Source organism: Salmo trutta, chromosome 13 (assembly GCF_901001165.1).
Source record: "Salmo trutta chromosome 13, fSalTru1.1, whole genome shotgun sequence".
In the NCBI taxonomy this organism is placed as follows: domain Eukaryota; kingdom Metazoa; phylum Chordata; class Actinopteri; order Salmoniformes; family Salmonidae; genus Salmo; species Salmo trutta.
The window spans coordinates 8,655,067-8,678,229 of NC_042969.1; the positions used below are offsets into that span (position 1 = coordinate 8,655,067).

The 23,163-nt window shown below is 41.5% G+C and overlaps 1 protein-coding gene across 3 annotated transcripts in view; it reads left to right on the forward strand.

Moving 5' to 3' along the window:
• The window catches only part of maml1 (mastermind-like transcriptional coactivator 1), a 29,921-nt gene continuing 6,758 nt past the window's right edge, over positions 1-23,163 (forward strand). The window contains exons 1-2 of one of the 3 annotated variants that reach the window (XM_029770814.1): positions 1-1,797; positions 19,707-21,122. In XM_029770814.1, coding sequence (XP_029626674.1) covers positions 1,474-1,797; positions 19,707-21,122 — 1,740 coding nt within the window. In that variant the 5' untranslated portion in view covers positions 1-1,473. The remainder of the gene's footprint in view (positions 1,798-19,706; positions 21,123-23,163) is intronic. The other 2 variants (XM_029770815.1, XM_029770813.1) reach the window with 2 other exon arrangements.

Below are 23,163 nucleotides of genomic sequence, written 5' to 3' on the forward strand. Positions count from 1 at the left end.
TCTCTCTGTTGCTTGTTTTCACTGTCAATCATTAAAATGAGGTGGGGACCATTCCATTTCTATGGTGGGGAAAGAGACACGGCTGTCTGGTGGTGACGCCTCTTGGTGTCGGTGAAGCAAAGCAAAGGTTAGGGAAAAAAGGAGAGAAAAAAACTTGTTCCAAAATGGCGACGAAGATCTGTCTGTCCATTGGAAAACAATAGAAATAGCAAAGAGAGGCAGTTTGATTGTTTGTTGTCGCAATTAGTTTTTTTGTTTTGCAGTCGACCTAACTGATTCGGAGACGGGTTGTGTGTGTTCTATATGGACTACTTGTGAGAATTATTTTTGAAAGTAGTCTGGGTATCATGCTTTTGTTATAGTTAGCAGGCTATCAAGCTAGCTACATCCGTATCTTGTTGCAGTGTCTGCTAGCTATCAAGTCACATTACTGCGATCTACGCCGAGGATCAGCTGTTAGCCAGGGAGAACATAGGCAACATTACTTTAGCTAGCTAGTTGCAACGTAACTACTTTTGTTATTAGCGAGCTAACGTTCTTAGTGTTTTATATGTTGACGGTAATCGGTAACTTGACGTTTTATCCTGCCTAGTTAGCAGAAGTTATATTCTAGATAAATTTAGCTGACTAGTTTAGTAGAAACGAACTGAGCGTCACTTGCTTTAGCTAAGTTAGCTAACTTTCACCATGAGACAGGAGTGTTTGTTGTAGACAAAGTTAGCTTTAGCCAGCAAGCTAACCAGCTCCGTGAAGTTGGGTAAGTAACGTTAGTCAGCGAGATTTTAATACATTTATAGTTTACTAATGTAAACTAGTGCAATGTTATGTTTGTTCTCACTAATACAGTCCAGTTTAGCTAGTTAGAAGCTAACGTACAAGTTGAAGGTTTTTCTTACTCGAACTTTGGATATGTTTGACCAGAGGAATGTTATGGAGACCCATTGATTGAATACTATAGCATTTTAGTAAGCAACTACCTACTGTAACGTTAGTTAGCTACATCTAACTAGGCACGTTATTCGTCAAACTCATAATGCGTATTTTCCATCAAATGAATTGAGCTCGCCTATTTAATATACATTACTTTGTTTGTAGTTTCAACTTTTTTTCATGAAAAGAGGCTTGAATGAATTTATTTCGAATTTGGCTAGCTAGCCAATGCTGGGGCCTTTTGCTAGCCAGTTATTGCGATACTTTTTTTCACGATGCGACAGATAAGGTGCACTAAATACTTTGCTAGTTAGCTAGGCAGTTTAATAATATATCTCAATCGTATTTTACGCCTGTTTTCTTCTGGCTAGTGAGAGTAAATGCCAACATTAGCAAGCCAAAGGTAGACTCTATGGAAGCACTAACGTTAGTTGATTCTCAAAGGTAGTGGGTATAAACGCCCACACTAAAAAGGAACATATTAAGCATTTTATCCGGACTGTCGAAACCCGAGTCCAGAGTTTAAAAACACACTATTTATTGATGATGGCGGATTTTGTAGTGCCGCGACACAGTGCGGTGATGGAGCGTCTTCGCCGTCGAATCGAGCTCTTCAGGAGGCATCACACCAGCTGCGAGAACCGCTACGACAACACAGCTATGGAGCGGCTGGAGGTGGAACGGCAGCAGACCTTGGATTTGCACCAACGGTGCCTGCAAACCAAGGCCAAACGGTCGAGTAAGCACCGCCAGCCACCGCCAACCTCAGACCATTCGGCGCAGAGAGGGTCAGGGACCGGGGGCAACAACGCAGACCTAGTGGAGGGTGGAACGCCAGAGCAGAGCAGAAACAGCACTTTGATTGCGGTAAGTGACTTATTTCTGTAATACAGGGGGTGGATGCAAATGCACGACAAAGCTGATAACAGCTCATTGGCAGTCATTGGATTATCGCATTCCTGTAGTATTTTTGTTGTGTGTGGTGATGGCAAGTAAATTTGTCTATAAGGAAAGCGCATTGCAATCATGTGCTTTGTGCTCTGCACAGTGTGCTGTGATTAGAACGGAAGAGTTGTAGCCAGTAACGTGCGTGCTGGCTGGTTGCTGTCACCTGATCTCAGTGGGCAAGTTCGTTTGGCATGGCCCGGTGCCCCAGTTGGCTGGATATTTATATTAAGGACCATTGGAGTGGTCTAAAATGTGTTTGCTCCGCTCAGCAGGGGCACCGGGCAATGCAGAATGAACTCGTCCAATGTTGTAATGCTGTGTTTACTAGGCGGTCTTTGGCTTGCTCCATCCATTCAGCGAATTCCACAAATGTTTTTCTGTGGCCAAACATACATGTCATGCAAGTGGATATGGAAAGAATTTAGGTTTTACAACAAGGCATATACTGTCTGTTTGCTTTGGGGATCAGACACAGTCTAGGATTTTTCAGTGTTTGTTTCTGGAAATGGTGCTTTCAGGTCCTCTACAAGCTGGACTGTTGAATAAAATTACATATGAACGTACTCTACATGTTGTCTCTGTGGTTGGTCCTCTTGTGAGTAGGAATTTGAGACAATATATCTACACGATAGTATAATTAAACCAACTTCGTCAAAAGCGCTGGAAGTGCGTTCTGATTTCTCTCACCTGAGGCATGTGCAAGACCATGTAAACACGTGCATGAGCTCGTCAAGTATGCATGCATTACTTGCATGTACATCCTATGCGCATGATTCGGTTGATAAAAATCCGAATGCGCTGCAAGTGTTTTGAGGAAGTTGGTTTAATTATACTTTCCTCTGGATATATTGTCTTAAATTCCTACCCACAAAAGAACCAACCACACAGACAACTGGTAGAGTAAGTTCAAATGTAATTTTGTTCAATATTCTGGCTTGTAGAATACAATTTCCAGAATCAAACACTGAAAATCCCAGATGTAGATTTAGAAATTCAAATTCACTCTAGTCCCCAGGCAAGCTCTGTCAGTGAAGTTGTTCTGTGTCACACAGTGAGGTGTCTGCTAGTATAAGTGGTCCATGTATTGTTGGCACTCATGTTTAATCACATCCATTTTTGTCATGGATAGTGATGTGGCAGTCATGAAATTGCCAGCCGGTGATTGTCATGCAAATAACTGCCTGGTCACACTGCAATTGACCTTTTTAATTAACATGTTTAGCATCTCTGGCTTCCATGCATAGCCTACAAGACACTGATGTGGACCTTTTTTGGAACATCTACAATTTAAAGTCTCAATCCATTTAATATAGCCTACACCATCACAGTAAATCCATTTAGGCAGGTCTAAAGAAACATTATGATATTGGGGCGGCAGGTAGCCTAGTGGTAAGAGCGTTGGACTTGTAACTGAAAGGTTGCTGTATCAAATTCCCGAGCTGACAAGGTAAAAATCTGTTGTTCTGCCCCTGAACAGGGCAGTTAACCCACTGTTCATAGGCCGTCATTGAAAATAAGAATTTGTTCTTAACTGACTTGCCTAGTTAAGTAAAGGTAAAAAAAAAAAGAAATGAAGAAAATGTAGTTAGACACATTTCGTTGGACAACTGACTAGGTATCACCCTTTCCCTTATGTTAGTCCCTTCACTGGATATGCCATATGGCTGTGGTCTACACTAGTTTATTAACCTCTCTAGGGTAGGTGGGACGAAATCGTCCCACCTACTCAACAGCCAGTGGAATCCCGTGGCGCGTTATTCAAATACCTTAGAAATGCTATTACTTCAATTTCTCAAACATATGACTATTTTACACCATTTTAAAGACAAGACTCTCGTTAATCTAACCACACTGTCCGATTTCAAAAAGGCTTTACAACGAAAGCAAAACATTAGATTATGTCAGCAGAGTACCCAGCCAGAAATAATCAGACACCCATTTTTCAAGCTAGCATATAATGTCACATAAACCCAAACCAAAGCTAAATGCAGCACTAACCTTTGACCTTCATCACATGACAATCCTAGGACATTATGTTATACAATACATGCATGTTTTGTTAAATCAAGTTCATATTTATATCAAAAAACAGCTTTTTACATTAGCATGTGACGTTCAGAACTAGCATACCCACCGCAAACTTCCGGTGAATTTACCAAATTACTCACGATAAACGTTCACAAAAAAACATAACAATTATTTTAAGAATTATAGATACAGAACTCCTTTATGCAATCGCTATGTCCGATTTTAAAATAGCTTTTCGGTGAAAGCACATTTTGCAATATTCTGAGTAGATAGCCCAGCCATCACGGGCTAGCTATTTAGACACCCACCAAGTTTAGCCCTCACCAAAGTCAGATTTACTATAAGAAAAATGTTATTACCTTTGCTGTTCTTTGTCAAAATGCACTCCCAGGACTTCTACTTCAATAACAAATGTTGGTTTGGTTCAAAATAATCCATAGTTATGTTCACATATCCTCTGTTTTGTTCGTGCGTTCAAGACACTATCCGAAGGGTAAATAAGGGTGACGCGCCCGACGCGTTTCGTGACAAAACATTTCTAAATATTCCATTACCGTACTTCGAAGCATGTCAAACGCTGTTTAAAATCAATTTTTATGCAATTTTTCTCGTAAAAAAGCGATAATATTCCAACCGGGAGTCTTTGTTTTAGTTCAAAGACAGAGAAAATAAAAACATGGGGTCGCCTCGTGCACGCGCCTCAGTCTAATTGTCCTCTGATAGACCACTTACCAAAGGCGCTAATGTCTTTCAGCCAGGGGCTGCAAAGACATCATTCAGCTTTTTCCCGGGTTCTGAGAGCCTATGGGAGCCGTAGGAAGTGTCACGTTACAGCAAAGATCCTCAGTTTTCAATAAAGAGAGTGAAGAAGCTCAAGGAATGGTCAGACAGGCCACTTCCTGTAAGGAATCTTCTCAGGTTTTTGCCTGCCATATGAGTTCTGTTATACTCAGACACCATTCAAACAGTTTTAGAAACGTTAGGGTGTTTTCTATCCAAAGCCAATAATTATATGCATATTCTAGTTTCTGGGCAGTAGTAATAACCAGATTAAATCGGGTATGTTTTTTATCTGGCCGTGCAAATACTGCCCCCTACCCCCAACAGGTTAACATTTAGCAGGCAAGATTTGCTTATTCATGTGACATGATTTCATATTTTATAGTAAGAACAATACAATTTAACATAGCTGAGTAAAATAGAAAGTATATTTTTCCCAAACGATTTCCGAGGGAGTGCGCACCTGTGGCTATTCTGTGTTGGGCAGTTAACAAAGAAATGGGTCCTTCTATATCAGTCATTTAGAGTTGTTTATGCAACTGTAGTTGTGATATAAAGGTTACACGGAACCCAAACCGGCTGCGCGTGTGCGCCATCGTGCATAAATGTATTTTGTCCCCCCACACCAAACGCAATCACGACACGCAGGTTAAATTATCAAAACAAATTCTGAACCAATTACATTCATTTGGTTGACAGGTCGAAAAGCATTAAACATTTATGGCAATTTAGCTAGCTAGCTTGCACTTGCTAGCTAATTTGTCCTATTTAGCCAACTTGCTGTTGCTAGCTAATTTGTCATGGGATATAAAGAGTGAGTTGTTATTTTACCTGAAATGCACAAGGTCCTCTACTCCGCCAATTAATCCAAACATAACGGTCAACCAAATCGTTTCTAGTCATCTCTCCTCCTTCCAGGCTTTTTACATTTACATTACATTTAAGTCATTTAGCAGACGCTCTTATCCAGAGCGACTTACAAATTCTTCTCTTGACTTTTTATATTGCGATTGGCAACTTTCATAAATTAGGTGCATTACCTGTCACTGACCTCGTTCGTCTTTGTCACCCACGTGGGTATAACCAATGAGATGGCACCTGGGTACCTGCTTCTATAAACCAATGAGGAGATGGGAGAGGCAGGACTTGCAGCGCGATCTGCGTCACAAATAGAACTGACTTTTATTTTAGCCCTTGGCAACGCAGACGCTCATTGGCGCTCGCAAGCAGTGTGGGTGCAATAATTGAATAATATAGATTTCTACATTTTATTTCGCAGTGCACGTGACTGAGCGGTGTAGTCAGCCTGTAACACTCTGTTTTGATTCCAAATTCAGTCTAAGGCTACAAGATGTGACTAATGATGATTTGAAAAAGTTGCGTGAAAGTCAATCGCTCTGCTCTGTTTCTTGCGTAGGCTGCACACACTTCAAATCAAATTTTATTCGTCACATACACATGGTAGGCAGATGTTAATGCGAGTGTAGCGAATGCTTGTGCTTCTAGTTCCGACTAAGCAGTAATATCTAACAAATTCACAACAACTACCTTACACACACATGTAAAGGGATGAATAGAATATGTACATATAAATATATGGATTAGCGATGGCACGCGGCAAACTGTTTTCACACATGATTGTGCAATGTCTGGGCTCATAGCGAATTGTGGACTCTTTTCCCGCGGTTCTTTTTTATGCCAGCCAGGTAGGCTACTCTGGTTGTAAAGCAAAACAATGTGCTATAATATTAGGAAAGTTTAGAAAAAAATATAGTAGGCCTAGCCTATAGAAAGCTGATGGGATCCTCCTCTTTTCAATAAAGGCCATCAACTGTTTTCGTATTCAATTGCATATGCGATTGGAAATGTTGTGCATAGTAACCCTTATTTCATTCCATGCATCAACCAGCTATGAGGAGCTGTCTCTCTGCGCAACAGGTGATCCTTTTCTCCTCCAAGTCTTAATGTCAGGGCTCTCATTAAGTGTTTGATATGATTTTCAATTGCTTTTGCATTGACATCAGAGTGATTAGAGGGACAGGGTGCTGAGTTACCCACCATTAGCGACTGGCCTCTAGCAAGTTTAGTAGGCTACTAATGACTATCAGAGAGCACTTTTTGAGAAGTTGCCTTAACCGTTGAGTCACATCGAATTTAACTGCGGTCATGGTTCGTGACTGTGGTGTGGCAGTATATACAGTCATCATAACGACCCTCGTCATGGATTTCTAAATGATCAGAAGGCTGATAGCACAGCCAAAGTGGTACAAAGATACACACGTCTCATGAGACGGTCACATATTAAAAGATTCTGCTCCTTTTTCTTGTGACTCAAAAGTGGCACTCAAGTATTCAATGAGTTCTTACACTTCCAGAACATTCTTGTCTTTTTCTATTACACAATGAACAAAAATATGAACTCAAATTTCAAAGATTTTACTGAATTACAGTTCAAATAAGAATCTGTCAATTGTAATTAATTAATTAGGCCCTAATCTATGGATTTCATATGACTGGGAATTCAAATATGCATCTGTTGGTCACAGATACCTTTATTAAAAATGGGTGTGGATCATAAAACCAGTCAGTATCTGTAGTGACCACCATTTGCCTCATGCAGCGTGACACAACTCATTCGATTAGATTTGATCAGGCTGTTGATTGTGGCCTGTGGAATGTTGTCCCAATTCTCTTCAATGGCTGTGCAAAGTTGCTGGATATTGGCGGGAACTGGAACCCGCTGTCGTACACGTCGATCCAGAGCATCCCAAACATGCCCAAACAAATATTATTTGTCACATGCGCCGAATACAACAGGAGTAGACCTTACAGTGAAATTCTTACTTACAAGTCCTTAACTTTTTTGGGCTAGATGGGACGTGACCGCGGGACACACTATTCAACAGCCAGTGAAATAGCATGGCGCGAAATACAAAACAGCAAAAATCTGAATTTCATTTTCTCAAACAATCAACTATTTTACACCATTTTAAAGAAACTTCTCGTTAATCTAACCACATTGTCCGATTTCAAAAAGGCTTTACGGCGAAAGCATAAAATTAGATTATGTTAGGACATAAACTTCACAAGATAAACCATACAGCCATTTTCCAAGCAAGGACATGCATCACAAAAACCAAAGATACAGCTAAAATATTCACTAACCTTTGACGATCTTCATCAGATGACACTCCTAGGACTCAATGTTACACAATATGTATGTTTTGTTCGATAAAGTTCATATTTATATCCAAAAACCCCATTTTACATTGGCCCGTAATGTTCAGAAAATATTTTGCCTCCGAAAGAGCACAACAATTTACAAAAATACTCATCATAAATGTTGATAAAATATTAAACTGTTATTCAAAGAATTATAGATAAACATCTTTTTAATGCAACCGCTGTGACAGATTTCAAAAAAGCTTCACGGGGAAAGCACACTTTGCAATAATCTGAGTACAGCGCTCAGAAAACCACCATTTTGGAGTCATCTAAAATCATAAATAGCATTGTAAATATTAACTTACCTTTGATCTTCATCAGAAGGCACTTCCCAGGTCCAATCCCAGGTCCATAATAAATGTTGTTTTGTTCGATAAAGTCCATAATTTATATCCAAATACCTCCTTGTTGTTTGCGCGTTCAGTAAGCTACTCCAAATGTAGGAAGCGCGCCGAAAATGTCACTACGAAAACTCCAAAGAAGTTATATTTACGTTCGTAGAAACATGTCAAACGTTTTATAACATCAATCTTTAGGGCCTTTTTAACATAAAACTTCAATAATATTCCAACCGGACGATTCCAATGTCTTGAAAAACGTTATGGAACACAGCTACCTCATCACGTGAAAGCGCGCCAATGAACTCATGTCATTTTCTGAGTCACCAACTTCCCAGCTTTTTTTGTTTGCTCTCTGTTCACTGCAAAAGCCTGAAACAAGTTTCTAAAGACTAATGACATCCAGTGGAAGCCTTAGGAAGTGCAAAATGAACCCTAAGTCACTCTGTGTTAGATAGGCAATGACTTGAAAAGACTACAAGCATCAGATTTCCCACTTCCTGGTTGGATTTTTCTCAGGTTTTTGCCTGCAATATGAGTTCTGTTATACTCACAGACATCATTGAAACAGTTTTAGAAACGGCAGAGTGTTTTCTATCCAAATCTACTAATAGTATGCAAATATCTGACTCTGGGCCCGAGTATTAGGCAGTTTACTCTGTGCACGCTTTTCATCCGAAAATGACAATACAGCCCCCTATACTTCATGCGGATTAGTGGGACGCAAGCGTACCATTTCAAAAACTTCCGGTGAAATTGCAGAGCGCCAAATTCAAATTAAATTACTATAAATATTAAACTTTGATATTGCACTTATGATTTCATATCAAAATAAAGCTTAACTTGTTGTTAATCCAGCCGCCGTGTCAGGCTTTACGGTGAAAGCAAACCATACGATTATTTGAGGACAGCGCCCAGCACACAAATGCATAACAAATAATTTTCAACCAGGGAGTTGCGACACGAAAGTCAGAAATAGCGATATAATATATGCCTTACCTTTTGAAGATATTCTTCTGTTGGCACTCCAAAAGGTCCCAGTTACATTACAAATGGTCCATCTGTTCAATAAAGGGCTTTTTTATATCCATAAATATATCCTTCAAAATGCATACACAATTAATCCCAAACGTTAGCAATAAACTTATCCAAACAAGTCAATCAACGTTTATAATCAAACAATAGGTACCCTAATACGCAAATAAACATTTAAGACGGAGAATCGTTATTGTCTTTACCGGAGAAAAATACCAAAGAACAAGCTCTCATCCACGCGCTTGGAAACACTACAGCCAAAATGGGAACCACCTAGAAAAACTACAATTTCTGGCTCATTTTTCCAAAAACCAGTCTGAAACTCTTTCTAAAGACTGTTGACATCTAGTGGAAGCCCTAGGAACTGCAATCGGGCATGATTTCGCCCTATTATAAAAGTGCCAGCCATTGAAATCAGTGGTAGGATGAAAAAGTTTTTGGGTATGGTTTGTCCTTGGGGTTTCGCCTGCCATTTCAGATCTGTTATACTCAGACATTATTTTAACAGCTTTAGAAACGGCAGAGTGTTTTCTATCCAAATCTACCAATTATATGCATATCCTGCTTCTGGGCCAGAGTAGCAGGCAGTTTACTTTGGGTACGCTTTTCATCTGGACGTCAAAATACCGCCCCCTGTCCCAAAGAAGTTAACCAACAATGCAGTTTTAAGAAAAATACCTAAAAATAAAGTTACAAATAATTAAAGAGCATCAGTAAAATAACAATAGCAAGGCCATATACAGGGAAAATGGGTGATGTATCTGAGTATGTAGGCCATGAAAGAACTGGGACATTTTCAGCTTCCAGAAATTGTGTACAGATCCGTGCGTCATGGGGCCGAACATTATCATGTTGAAACACCAGGTGATGGCGGCGGATGACTGACATGATAATGGGCCTCAGGATCTCCTCATGGTATCTCTGTGTATTCAATTTGCCATCAATAAAATGCAATTGTGTTTGTTGTCCGTAGCTTATACCTGCCCATACATAACACTACCGCCACCATTGGGCACTCTGTTCACAATGTTGACATCAGCAAACCGGTTGTGCAAACTCAGTTTCATCAGCTATCTGGGTGGCTGGTCTCAGACGACCCCGAAGGTGAAAAAGCCAGTGGAGGTGGAGGTCCTGGGCTGTGCGAGGTTACACGTGATCTGCGGTTGTGATGCCGGTTAGACGCATTGCCAAATTCTCTAAAACGACGGAGGCGGCTTTTGGTAGAGAAATTAAGATTCAATTCTCTGGCAACAGCTCTGGTGGACATTCCTGCAGTCAACATGCCAGTTGCACTCTCCCACTTGAGAGATCTGTGATATTGTTACGAAACGGCACAATGGAGGAGAACCTCCATTGTTTTCAGTGCTGATTAACCTCTAGGGGCTATGTGGGACGCAAGCGTGCCACCCCTGGTACACCCTATCAACAACAGGTGAAATATCAAGAGTGCCAAATTTGAAAACAATTAAATGTCATAATTCAAATTTCTCAAACATACAACTATCTTACACCCTTTGAAAGATAAACATCTCCTTAATCTAACCACGTCGTCTGATTTCAAAAAGGCTTTACGGCGAAAGCATAAAGTTAGATTATGTTAGGAGAGTACATTGACAATAGCTGTGTGTAATGTTTTGTCAATTCAAAGACAGGCGTCACCAAAAGCAGAAAACCAGCTAAAATGATGCACTAACCTTTTACAATCTCCATCAGATGACACTCCTAGGACATTATGTTAGACAATACATGCATTTTTAGTTCTATCAAGTTCATATTTATATCCAAAATGTTCAGGAAATCGTTTCCCTCCAATAACCGCCAGTCAAATCAGCACAACAAATTAAATAATTACTATTCGACAATACATGCATTTTTAGTTCTATCAAGTTCATATTTATATTCAAAATGTTCAGGAAATCGTTTCCCTCCAATAACCGCCAGTCAAATCAGCACAACAAATTAAATAATTACTATTCGAAAACATTGGTAAAATATTGTATTGTCATTCAAAGAATTATAGATTAACATCTCTTGAACGCAACCGGCTTGCCAGATTTAAAAATAACCTTACTGGGAAATCACACTTTGCAATAATCTGAGCACTGCGCCCAGAAAAATACGCTTTGCGATACAGACTAACCGCCATGTTGGAGAGATCTAAAATAGAAAATACTATGTAAATAATCCATTACTTTTGATTCTCTTAAATAATCTATTTCCTTTGATTCTCTTTATCAGATGTCACTTCCAGGAATCCCAGGTCCATAACGAATGTAGTTTTGTTCGAAAAAGCTCATAATTTATGTCCAAAAAGCTCCGTGTTGTTAGCACATGATCTATGCCCGTCGGACTTCACTTCATGAACGAGGGGGAAAAAAATATTTACGTTCGTTCAAACATGTCAAACGTTGTATAGCATGAATCATTAGTGCCTTTTTTAACCAGAACATGAATAATATTCAAGGCGGACGATTGCATTCTCTTTTAAAATGTATTGGAACGAGAGTACCCAACATGAACTCGCGCGCCAGAGTCTAATCGGCCACCACCGTTCCATGGCTCTTGTTTGGTCAGATCTCACAGTATAAGACTCAAAACACTTTGTAAAGACTGGTGACATCTAGTGGAAGCCATAAGAAGTGCTCAAAGATTAATAAGCCCCTGTGTGTTTCAATGGCATAGGCTTAAAGGTAATTCAACACATCAGGTATCCACTTCCTGTCAGAATTTGTCTCAGGGTTTTGACTGCCATATGAGTTCTGTTATACTTACAGACACCATTCAAACAGTTTTAGAAAATTCAGTGTTTTCTATCCAAACCTGAACAATAATATGCATATTCTAGCTTCTGAGTTGGTGTAGGAGGCAGTTAAAAATGGGCACATATTTTTTTCAAAATTCTCAATACTGACCCCTAGCCCTAAGAAGTTTTAAAGGCTTCTGCATGCTTCCCAGCCAAAACATTTCTAAAGAGTTTGTGGATATATAATGAGAAGATTTTGTGACGTTTTTGTTCATTTTTTACTTTGGCAAGGTTTTTTTCAGCTGTTGGGGTGCATATTTTTTTTTACTGGAGGTAAGCAAAAGTTCGAAGCCGAAGTAGGGATGCACGATATATCGGTAAACATATCAGAATCAAACGATATTAGCTAATGTCAACATCGGTATCGACCCGACATCTAGTTTAACGGCGATGTGAAAAACCCATGTCAAAGCTGATGTGCATACCGATATGATATAATGACGCCATGTAAAATTTTGCACGAAACGTGCAACACAGCATTCCTAAAAGAACCCACAATGTTTGCTGTGTGGATCGAGCAGTCATTTCAAAGAGTAACACAATTTCAGCGAGACAATTCAAAGGCGAAATCCATTAAATCCAAGATAATGGAATTCATTGCCATGGTCAATCATCCGTTGTTTGTCGTGGGTTATGTTGGCTTTCGCCGACTGGTCGAGAATCGGTACACACAACCTAGTGTTCTGTTTTTCAGATGTAGCCCTACCGGAGTTACACAGTAATAGCGCTACTGCTGTGAGCTTCACGACATACATACTATGGAACGCCGTTTGGGTCTTTGCGTGTCAAAGATACAGTAGCGCTGTCAAAGCTGGAAAAAAAAAAATTCTGCAAACACCGGCCAGGACCGATGTGTTTACAATACCACGTTGGTAATAAAACATAATTTGTTCGACCGCAACTTCTGGGCTAGCTAGCTTTAGCTTGGTACCTAGCTAGCACCAATACAACCATCCTGAAAAAGATGACCAGTAGAAACTGCAGTCATTGATTTAGGAATCCTTGTAAGTATTACGTAGGTTGCCACTTGTTGTTAGCCTATTGAAGAAAAAAAATAGCTAGCCAGCTACTTAACCCTGTTGCCCAAAGCTAATGTTATAAGCAGCCTGCTAGCTTCATCTGTCTAGTGAGGCTCGACCGCACCGGTTTATGTGTTGTGAAGCTAGCCGCGATAAGGATTAGGTACAATAGTGGAATTTGTGGTTTGCCTTCAAAATAAAACTGTCATTGACAGTGATGCATAGGAATATAAATAGTAGAATTATGCAATACTTTTATTTTGAAGGGTAACTGCAAATTCCACTTGTGGCTAATCCTTATTGTGGCTAGCTTCACATAGATGGGTCCGACCATTAATCAAATAAGAAATGTTTTATAAGTTAGGGTTATTTTAGACGATGACACCTAGCTATATAGTTAGCTTACTAACTATATAGCTATTGAAACAGATTGTCGTTTTGCTATGTTTTTGGGGAAGAACATTGTTTACATCCGTGAGCTAGCTAGTTTTTTTTTTATGACCAGCACTGTATGTGCGCGAGACAATTTTACCAGCATCATAGCATACGTATCAATGAATCGTCGTGACATATGAAATACCAGTGATAGTTATTACACATCGATTACACTATGTACAAAAATATATGAACGTGTTAAATTATGTGACGTGCAGTCATATTCAGGTCAACAATCTTATTTGACACTTGAAATAGTGTTATTTTATTATTTGTTTTGACACTCCAAGACCCAGACGGCGTCCCATAGAAATCCTGGTTGAAAATGAAACGACTGAACAAATGAACAACGAAACAGCACAGCAAATAAGTGAAAGAAATAGGTTTTAATTATGATTTACTGGTAATGGGGACATATGTAAATGCCAACAAAATAACTTGTTGGTCAGTGTGGTGTGTAACCTTTATTTAACTAGGCAAGTCAGCTAAGAACAAATTCTTATTTACAGTGACTGCCTTCCCCGGCCAAACCCGGACAACGCTAGGCCATTTGTGCGCCGCCCCATGGGACTCCCAATCACGGCCGGATGTGATACAGCCTGGATTCGAACAAGGGACTGTAGTGACGCCTCTTTCACTGAGATGCAGTGCCTTAGGCTGCTGTGTGTGTTAACTATTTAACTGTACTAGAATGCTGAAAAGTCCGCAAAAAATGTAAATATTGGTTATCAGTAGTTTTTTTTTTGGCAAGGAAAATATCGGATATCGGTAGCGGCCAAAAATGTCATATCGGTGCATCACTAAGCCGAAGTCTAGACCCCCCCCCCCCCCCCCCCCCCCCCCTCGTCGGTGATTGGTCAACAGTAGAGATTCTTCAATAGTCATTTTTTGTGATTCAACGAGACTACTTTTTTCATTGACTAATTTGGCACCAAACATATTAGTTTGATGTGAAATTGCACGACTAAGATCTCCTAAGCAAAAACATACATTTATGACAGCCTTCTTGAGTTGGATTAATTCAGACTATTTTGATGTGTATACTGGCTACAGTGGCTCAAAATGGACAAACAGTACTATGTCCTCATTTTTCAAGCGAAGGTCTTTTAAGGGAGCACACTCATTAGGCTTGGCGCCAGACAAACTGAAGCATGCTGACGCATGCGGAGCCCTTTAAAATCAGGTCATTTTTACCCGCAAATTCCAAATGTTACGTTTTATTTAACAAAAATATATACAGTACCAGTCAAGTTTGGATACACCTGCTCATTCCAGGGGTTTCCTTTATTTTTTATATTTTCTACATTGTAGAATTATAGTGAAGACATGAACTATGAAATAACACACATGGAATCATGTAGTAACCAAAAAAAGTGTTTAAGGAAAGAAATTCCACAAGTTAACTTTTTAACGAAGCACACCTGTTAATTGTAATGCATTCCAGGTGACTACCTCGTGAAGCTGGTTGAGAGAATGCCAAGAGTGTGCAAAGCTGTCATGAAGGCAAAGGGTGGCTACTTTGAAGAATCTCAAGTATAAAATAAACAAATCAAAATAACACTTTCGGTTACTACATGATTTCATAAGTGTTATTAAGTTTTGATATCTTCACTATTATCCTACAATGTAGAAAATAGTAAAAATGAAGAAAAACCCTTGAATGAGTAGGTGTATCCAAACTTTTGACTGGTACTGTACATACACAGACCGTGTCGTTTCAGAAAGTTGCTGGAAATTACGAAGTACTGATGGATTTTGTTCATGTCTTTATGATTAACTTGGGCAAATGTAATATATGTTCTAAAGTTCAACACATTTTGTTGATTTCCTACTTAATGTCAATACTTTTTTTTTTTTTTTTAAATGTACATACTTGAATTACGCTTTAATTCCGTGATTGCTTCTGAGTTTTCTGCAACGCAGATTTTGTGGGTAAATATCTGTTTGCTCAAGTTGCCTCCATTGACCCTTTTGGAATGATCACTGGCATAATTTTTACTCGAGGGAAACGCTAGCCAATGATAAAAGTGAAAATTAACCATTTGTATTACATTAGGCATCTTACCAGCTGCCTTTTTGTTAATTTACCACTCACTTCCAGCCTTGTGTTGTGGAAATTGAGAATTTTGTGTTTGGCTTTTGCCTGACATAATGGGACCTATGTCATCCAAAAAGTTTACCAAAAATAGCACCTGGATGATCAAGACTCTTGGAAGAATGTCCTATGGACAGATGATTAAAAAGTGGAACTTTTTGGATGACATGGGTTACATTATGCCTGGTGAAAACCAAACCCTACATTCCACAGTAAGAAGCCAACGGTCAAGCATGGTAGTGGTTGTGTGATGCTTTGCTGCCTCAGTACCTGGACGACTTGCCTTAAAGAGCAGAATTAATGGTTCCTTCTATTATCAGAGAATTCTACAGGAGTATGTCAGGCCATTGGTCTGTCAGCTGAAGCGCGCTGGGTCATGCAGCGAGACGGTGATCCAAAACACAATCAAATCTACATGAAAATGGCTAAAAAGCAACACATTAAGTTTTGAAAGGCCTAGTCAAAGTCCAGACCTAATCTCAATTGAGATGTTGTGGCGGGACTTGAAATGATCAGTTCATGCTTGAAAACCCACAAATTGTCGCTGAGTTAGTAGTTCTGCATGGAATAGTGGGCCAAAATTCCTCTACAGCGATGTAAGAGACTGATCAACAACTAAAGGAAGCGTTTGGTTGGAGTCATTGCAGCTTAAAGTGCCACTGTTTTTCACACAGGGGTAGTGGGTGTTGCAGCACATTTGTTTATGAAAAAATGAAAAGTATTTAATTGTTCACTCAGGTTCCCTTTATCTAATACTAGGTTTTGGTTTAAGATCTGATAACATTCCGTATAAAACAATATGCGAAAGTAGAGAATTAGGAAGGAGCCAAATATTTTCACAGCGCTGTACATGTAAGTGGGTGTAATGACCCCACCTGAAGCATTTTGCCTCTGTGACCTCTTCAGTCTCTGAGAAACAAGTACTGTTTTTAAGCCACAACCCAGGCCTCAGTCACGGCCCAGTAGAAATTGGCCGCTACCCACCATTTGGGCCACAGCTGCAATAGGACAATGACAAGCCTCTGAATGATGACTCGGGGGTATTAAATCCAACTCCGCCCACTGCTCTGAGCCTCTGGCTCATCATTGCTCTCAGTGCCCATTCCGGATGCCATATAATGCCATATTTGAGCGCTTCCACTGGGGTGTGTATCAAGCCACTGGGCGGAACTTGACTCTTTTGCTGATGCACATCATAACCTAGGCATCATGTCAATTACTAAAACATGTCTAAATTCCCAGTGCTAACTAGCCTGCTCGTGGCACGATGCTAGCAAGCCAACTAGCCTGTCAGTCTGTCAGTAACCTATTAACAGGGCTCCGCTCCAGCCTGGCCAGTCAGTATGAGGTTAAACGCTTGTACTATAAATGCCCCCCCCCAGCCCTTAGTTAGACAGGCTCGCCGCTCTGTTCCGCACCTGCACAATCCAGGGAGGCCCATTGTGGCCATGCCGGTGACTTCAAAGGCAAAATGGGCACGCTGTCAGTGCTGGCCCCGGTGTTTGTAATTCAGCATGCTCCCCTCCATGGCCCTGGCGCTAGCTCTTTTGTTGTATGTCCTACTCCGCCTATACACATGCTAATTAGTTTCATGTGGATTCAGGTTGGTGGTGGTGGTGGTGGTTGCTCAGAAGAAGGTGGGGTGAGGGGGGGTCGGAGGGGAGCAGGGGGAAGACGGACCAGTTTTTCAGGTTCATAAAGCACTGGAATGAGTCACTAGACTAGCTTCTCTCTCCCTTTCTCTCCTCCGGGTGTGTGAGGGTGTTAGACGATGCCAGATCAGCGTGTGGCCTATGATTTCAGTGGCAGTGTTGCGCTAAAAAAGAGATGGGTAACTTTAGGGTTGGGCCTCATTGGCTTGTGTCTGTATACCACATGCAGTCAGAGCCGGCCCTAAGTTAAATTTTGTTTAACGGCGCTGCAGTTCTACACCTTTAGCCATGGGCAGAGAGAAATTTGTGGTTTTACGGCAAATTTCCTTCAATTCTACTCATTTGCCATAGGATGGAGCGAAATCATTGGGATCCCCCCAGTCGTTAATTTGATCATGATTACTACAAGTTTAGATAGATGACTAGACTAATTTGCCAATCTAAAAAATGTTGGCTGCCATGGGCTGATTTGACTGACAAGAGAAACTGATACACAACCAGATTTTGAAATTGCTCCTTGTGTATTCCAACTCTCAGCATTAAGTTGAGACACCGACTGTGTCGTCCCCCCCCCCCCCCCCCCCGCAAAAAAACGCATTACATTTTCCCTGTAAATTTACAGCATTATACTGGGGAACCACAGTCGCGAACTTAATAATGTAATTTTGCTTTACAGCAGAGATGCTGTAATGTTTTACAGTACTATTTTCTTACTGTAAAGACATTAGAGCACCTTGCTGTAAATTTACAGGGATGCTGTAATGTTTTACAGTAAGGAAAATGGTACAGTAAAGCAAAATTAAAGTATTAAGCTGGCAACTCTGGTGCCAGGATGATGCTGTAACTTTACAATAAAATTCTACCTGGAATCTGAATGTAAGAAAAACAATACTTTTGTACAGAAAATAAATTTTATTAAAAGTGTTAACAACATAAAGAATGACTGGACAGAATTGACAGTAGGAACATATGTAACCAAATAAGAGAATCATTACAACACTGATGTGGGGCAGCAGGTAGCCTAGTAGTTTGAGCGTTGGGCCAGTAACCGAAAGGTTGCTGGATCGAATCCCCGGGCTGACAAGGTAAAAATCTATCGTTCTGCCCCTGAACAAAGCAGTTAACCCACTTTCCCGGTTGGCCGTCATTTTAAATAAGAATTTGTTCTTAACTGACTTGCCTAGTTAAATAAAGGTTAAATAACAAACTATTAGCTGCACATATCACTCTCTGAAGCGCCTTGTGGTGTTGCCGTACCAGGCTGTGATGCAGCCCAATCTATGCTCCAGGGCAACTCTGTTTGGATTAAGGGGGTCTCTCTTTCCCTTCATGACTTACTTTATTTTGCTGATCAACATTTGCAAAGAAGGAACCTTAACGTCTCTTTTATAAAACTGCTGTCTCTTGAAAACCCTTTATCATTAACATAGTTCGAGACTTGAGCAAATATTATCTTAACTGGGAGATATGTAAGTTGGGGCGACTAGGTGTCACCAAAAACTTTATTCATTCAATCAGCTTTGAAATCAGAAATAGTTTGCGTTATCACCAACAAGGTACTAGAGTAGTGAATTTATGTTAGCTTCAGCTGTAAGCTAGCAAGGAAAGTTAGCCTGCAGAGGTGGAAGCTACCGGTATCTTCTTGCGTTCAAATCTAATCACATTTTATTGGTCGCATGCACATATTTAGCAGATGTTATTGCGAGTGTAGTGGAATTCTCACCTTGTTGTTTCCCCCCGCATTGTAAAGTGTTCTAGCCTGTGTTGCAAACGACAATTAAGTTTCAACATTTATGCTGTGTTGCATTATTCAAGTGGGTTAACGTCTGTACAGCATAATTGGTGATGCAGCCCAGACTCCGAGCGAGTGCAGTGGTTCCTCGGGATAGGCTAGAGCTACCAATGAGTAAGTGGTGCAGGCACGGTGTGCTATAGCTAAGGGGACATTGGCTGCGCTGACGGACTTGATCCTCTCGATCAGTAGATTATAATTTATATATTTTTTTTTACCTTCTATTTAACTAGGCAAGTTAGATGGCCTAGGAACAGTGGGTTAACTGCCTTGTTCAGGGGCAAAACAACAGATTTTTACATTGTCAGCTAGGGGATTCGATCTTGCAACCTTTCGGTTACTAGTCCAATGCTCTAACCACTAGGTTACCTGCCGCCCCGTGACACACACTTTACAGTACCCAAAAAATTCTAGATTTTTAGTTTTGGTATACCTTGCAACACTAGTGATGTTCCAGGACCATTAAGCATATCTTCATGTGTTCACCCAGGTATTTATATCTTAGCTTTATCTCCACTTTATTGATTAAACTTGGCCTCTGGCGACGATCTCAGTCAAGCAGTGTGGTAGTATTCAGCATGCATGTTGATTGTATGATACTAATGTTGTGTCGTTGTTTGCTCTAGTTGCAGGAGTCGGTGAAGAGGAAGCTGGAGAGCGCTAGCTCCCCTGTTCAAGTCAACGGCTTCAGCGATGGCTACCCCCCGTCCAAGAAGTCCTGCCTGGACAATGACCCATCCAACGGCGGCATCCCCACGCGCTCGCCTCTGGACTCCAAGCACGGCATCGGCGCTGACTCTCTCATACCCAACGGGATCCACCGGCTTGGTGGTGAGCCCGGTGGGGACTCCGCAGGTGAGCAGGAGTTCTTGCTCAAAGAGATGAAGCAGGAGCCCATGGATGACATCTTGCCCTGCATGCTGCCGTCAGGTGGCGGAGCCAGCAACAGCCTCTTCCCTGACCTCAACCTCAACGAGCAGGAGTGGATGGAGCTCATGGAGGAGCTCAACCGCTCTGTGGCCTATGAGGACATCCAGGACATCCTCAATGATGGCTTCGAGGATCGCAAGGACTCCCCTGAGCTGGCCGGACCCACCCCAGGGACAGGTGCACAGTCTGGGCGAGCAACGCAGGCAGGGGGAACCTCACAGGGAGGCCTCCTGCCTCCAGACCTGACCATCATTAAGACTGAGTTCTCCCCGGCCTCCGTTGCTTTCGAGCAAGACTCTGGCACCGGCTCGCCGCATGTTAGGCCCACGTCATCGGGGCCGCCCATGCAGCGCTCACCGGCAGCGGCTACCACCACTGCCTCCTCCCCGGCCCTGTCCCAACCCCTCAGCCAGCAGCCTCCCCCATCCAGGCAACTCCCTCCCCAGAACCACCACCTCCCCCCGGGGCCCGTCCCCAAAGACCTGTCCCCTGCCCAGCAGCTCCAACAGTTAGCCGCACATCAACAGAGAGCCCAGCAGATACAATCCCAGCTTCAACAGCAGCAACACGCTCAGAAACCGCAGCAAAACCAAAAACAACAGCAACAACCGCAGCAAGCACCCAAATTCCACCCAACTGGATCCCACCCTCCTTCTTGGCCCCCCCAGTCGGCCCCGTCTCACAGCCCCCTAAGGGGCTCCTACGGCCTGGAGAAGCCCACTAGCCCCTCCCTATACCCCCAGGACTTCCCCAACAAGCCCCAGCTGATGATACCCGTACAGCCCAACAAGGGCTCACCCAAAGCTGCAGCCGGCGGGTACCTGCAGCCCGGGGGCCCCCACCCCAACATGCTGGGCCACCCTGCCGCAGGACCAGGGGCCCTGCTCAGCCACCCTGCAGCAGCAGGCCCTGGGGGCCCGGGCTCTGCCATGCTCAACTACAGCAACACCATGCCCCTGTCCCACTATGACGTGGCGACCCAGGGGCCACCACGGGGCCCTCCTAGTGTCCAGAGCCAGAACAAGGCGGTGATGCTATCGCTTATCAGACAGCAGCAGCAGATGAAACAGAAGCAAGGCCTGCCCTTCAGACCACACCTACCCCACGGCCAGGTAAGACTGCAGCTCATCCTCTACAACGCACCATGGCCATTATCACAAGAGTTCTCATTTTTTAAACATTATTTCTGTTTGACTTGCTTTGATACCATGGTGTTGGCTTAAAATGTTTTCTATAGCAGAGTCAAACGCTTAGTGATAAGAGTCAAGGATCCAAATAGAAACATCAATATCAGCACTCTACTGCACACATTCTGGTTTTTCATTAAAAAATAATCTTCCATCCTATTTTTGGGAAGTTTTAGGCTTTCTCATAATGTTCAGGCTTTGCCATGGGGGTACAAAAATACCAATCCAATATTTTCTTTATCAGAGGGTATGATCCTAACAGCTCGATTAGGCTCCTTTGCCTGTAAATGTTGACAAAAAGGCCATTATTTTACATCACATTTTTCATTGAGCATGATATTATCCTGAAAAGGATCGGTATACTTCTTTAGAGGTTCCTACACAAGTACAGATAACTTGAATTTTTTTAAATTTAAACATGCAAAATAATTAAATGTATTGTACCCTTCATTCACACCATGCCCTCAGATTGCTTTGCTTCCTTAAAGAAGGTCCCTCCCCAATTGATACATCATAACTTCTGCACCTCATTGGATTGTTTAGACATGTCATCACATATTGTCATGTGTAGAAAATAAAACATTAACATTCAAGTCTTTGGCAACAGCTCTGGTGGACATTCTTGCAGTGAGCATGCCAATTGCACGCTCCCTCAACTTGAGACGTCTGTGGAGTTGTTGTGTGACACAACGCTTGGAGTCCCATGCAGGAAAAGCTAGATTTCAAGAGCTTTTTGGACATTTTTTGTTGTTGCATTTCTTATACCAATAGACTGTTGAAGAGGGAAGCAAGCTCTTTTTTGCTGAATGGTAAATATAGCAGCCAATAGAACTCACGGGTAGTTTGAAAGAAGAGTGAACGCATGATGGAGGTAGGCAGTTATTTATTCAGACCAATAACCATTCAATCTTAGTGAAGAGAAGTGTAAGCTTTCTGCGTCTAATTCTAGTCCTATATTATTCAACTGTCATTAGAATGATGAGGACAACTTAATTTAATTGAAGGCGATGAAGGGATGGACCAACAGAGGGAGATCGAGATGATAAGCTAATAATGGGAAATATTATGAAAGGTATATATGCGCCCGCCTACTAATTATACAAATAGGCCCCATTTTCAGAATTAAAATCAAATTTGCTAGCCTATACTTGTAACTTTGTAGGCTGCATGTGCTGTACCAGAACCATATGTCCTCTTCTGATGTATCATGGTTTGAACAATGTGCATAATTCCAGTCCGTATAATACAGTACAGTAATACAGTTCACACAAAACAAAGATTTAGCCTACTGGAGCTAGTTAAATTTATTTACCTATTTATGTTTTTCTGTTGTGTGTAATGTGCAGTACCATATATCATATGTATTGGATAATGGCACAATCATTTGGGCTTGGGCTCATTAAATGTTGTTAATGTAGGGCTCATAAAATATATTTAATATGTGGCTCATCAGGCTCCGGTAGCATCAGATTTGAATTTGTATACCGCTCTAATCAAATCTAGACATGTATGTTCTTTTGAATGACACTTCCGGGTTTGGCTGAAAATACCGGGTTACCCGGGAGAAGTGATTTATTCTCTGGTTGGAACAGGGGGATAATATTCAACTCTACTTGAGGGCAACGATGTGCAGTAGAGGGTTAGGCTATATTGGCATTCTGAATAACCGTTAAGCTAGATGTCAACAAGTGTATACGAAGGACTTGGACTTACATGACTTGGTTATGGTCATCACCCAAACTTAACATTAATTTCACACTGTGTGACTGGGAGAGTAGGAGCCATCCACATTCCCAACAAGGGAAAGGCTCAACGCATGTTTTATACTGACATCAGCAAATAGCATTACAACTGAGACATAAAGAACCTTCCAAGGCCGTGTTGTGTTCACACACTCCCCCAGTGCTACAATGCTGGTGTATGACGGAGTCTCATGTCGAAGCAAAACAATGGTAAACAATAAGGG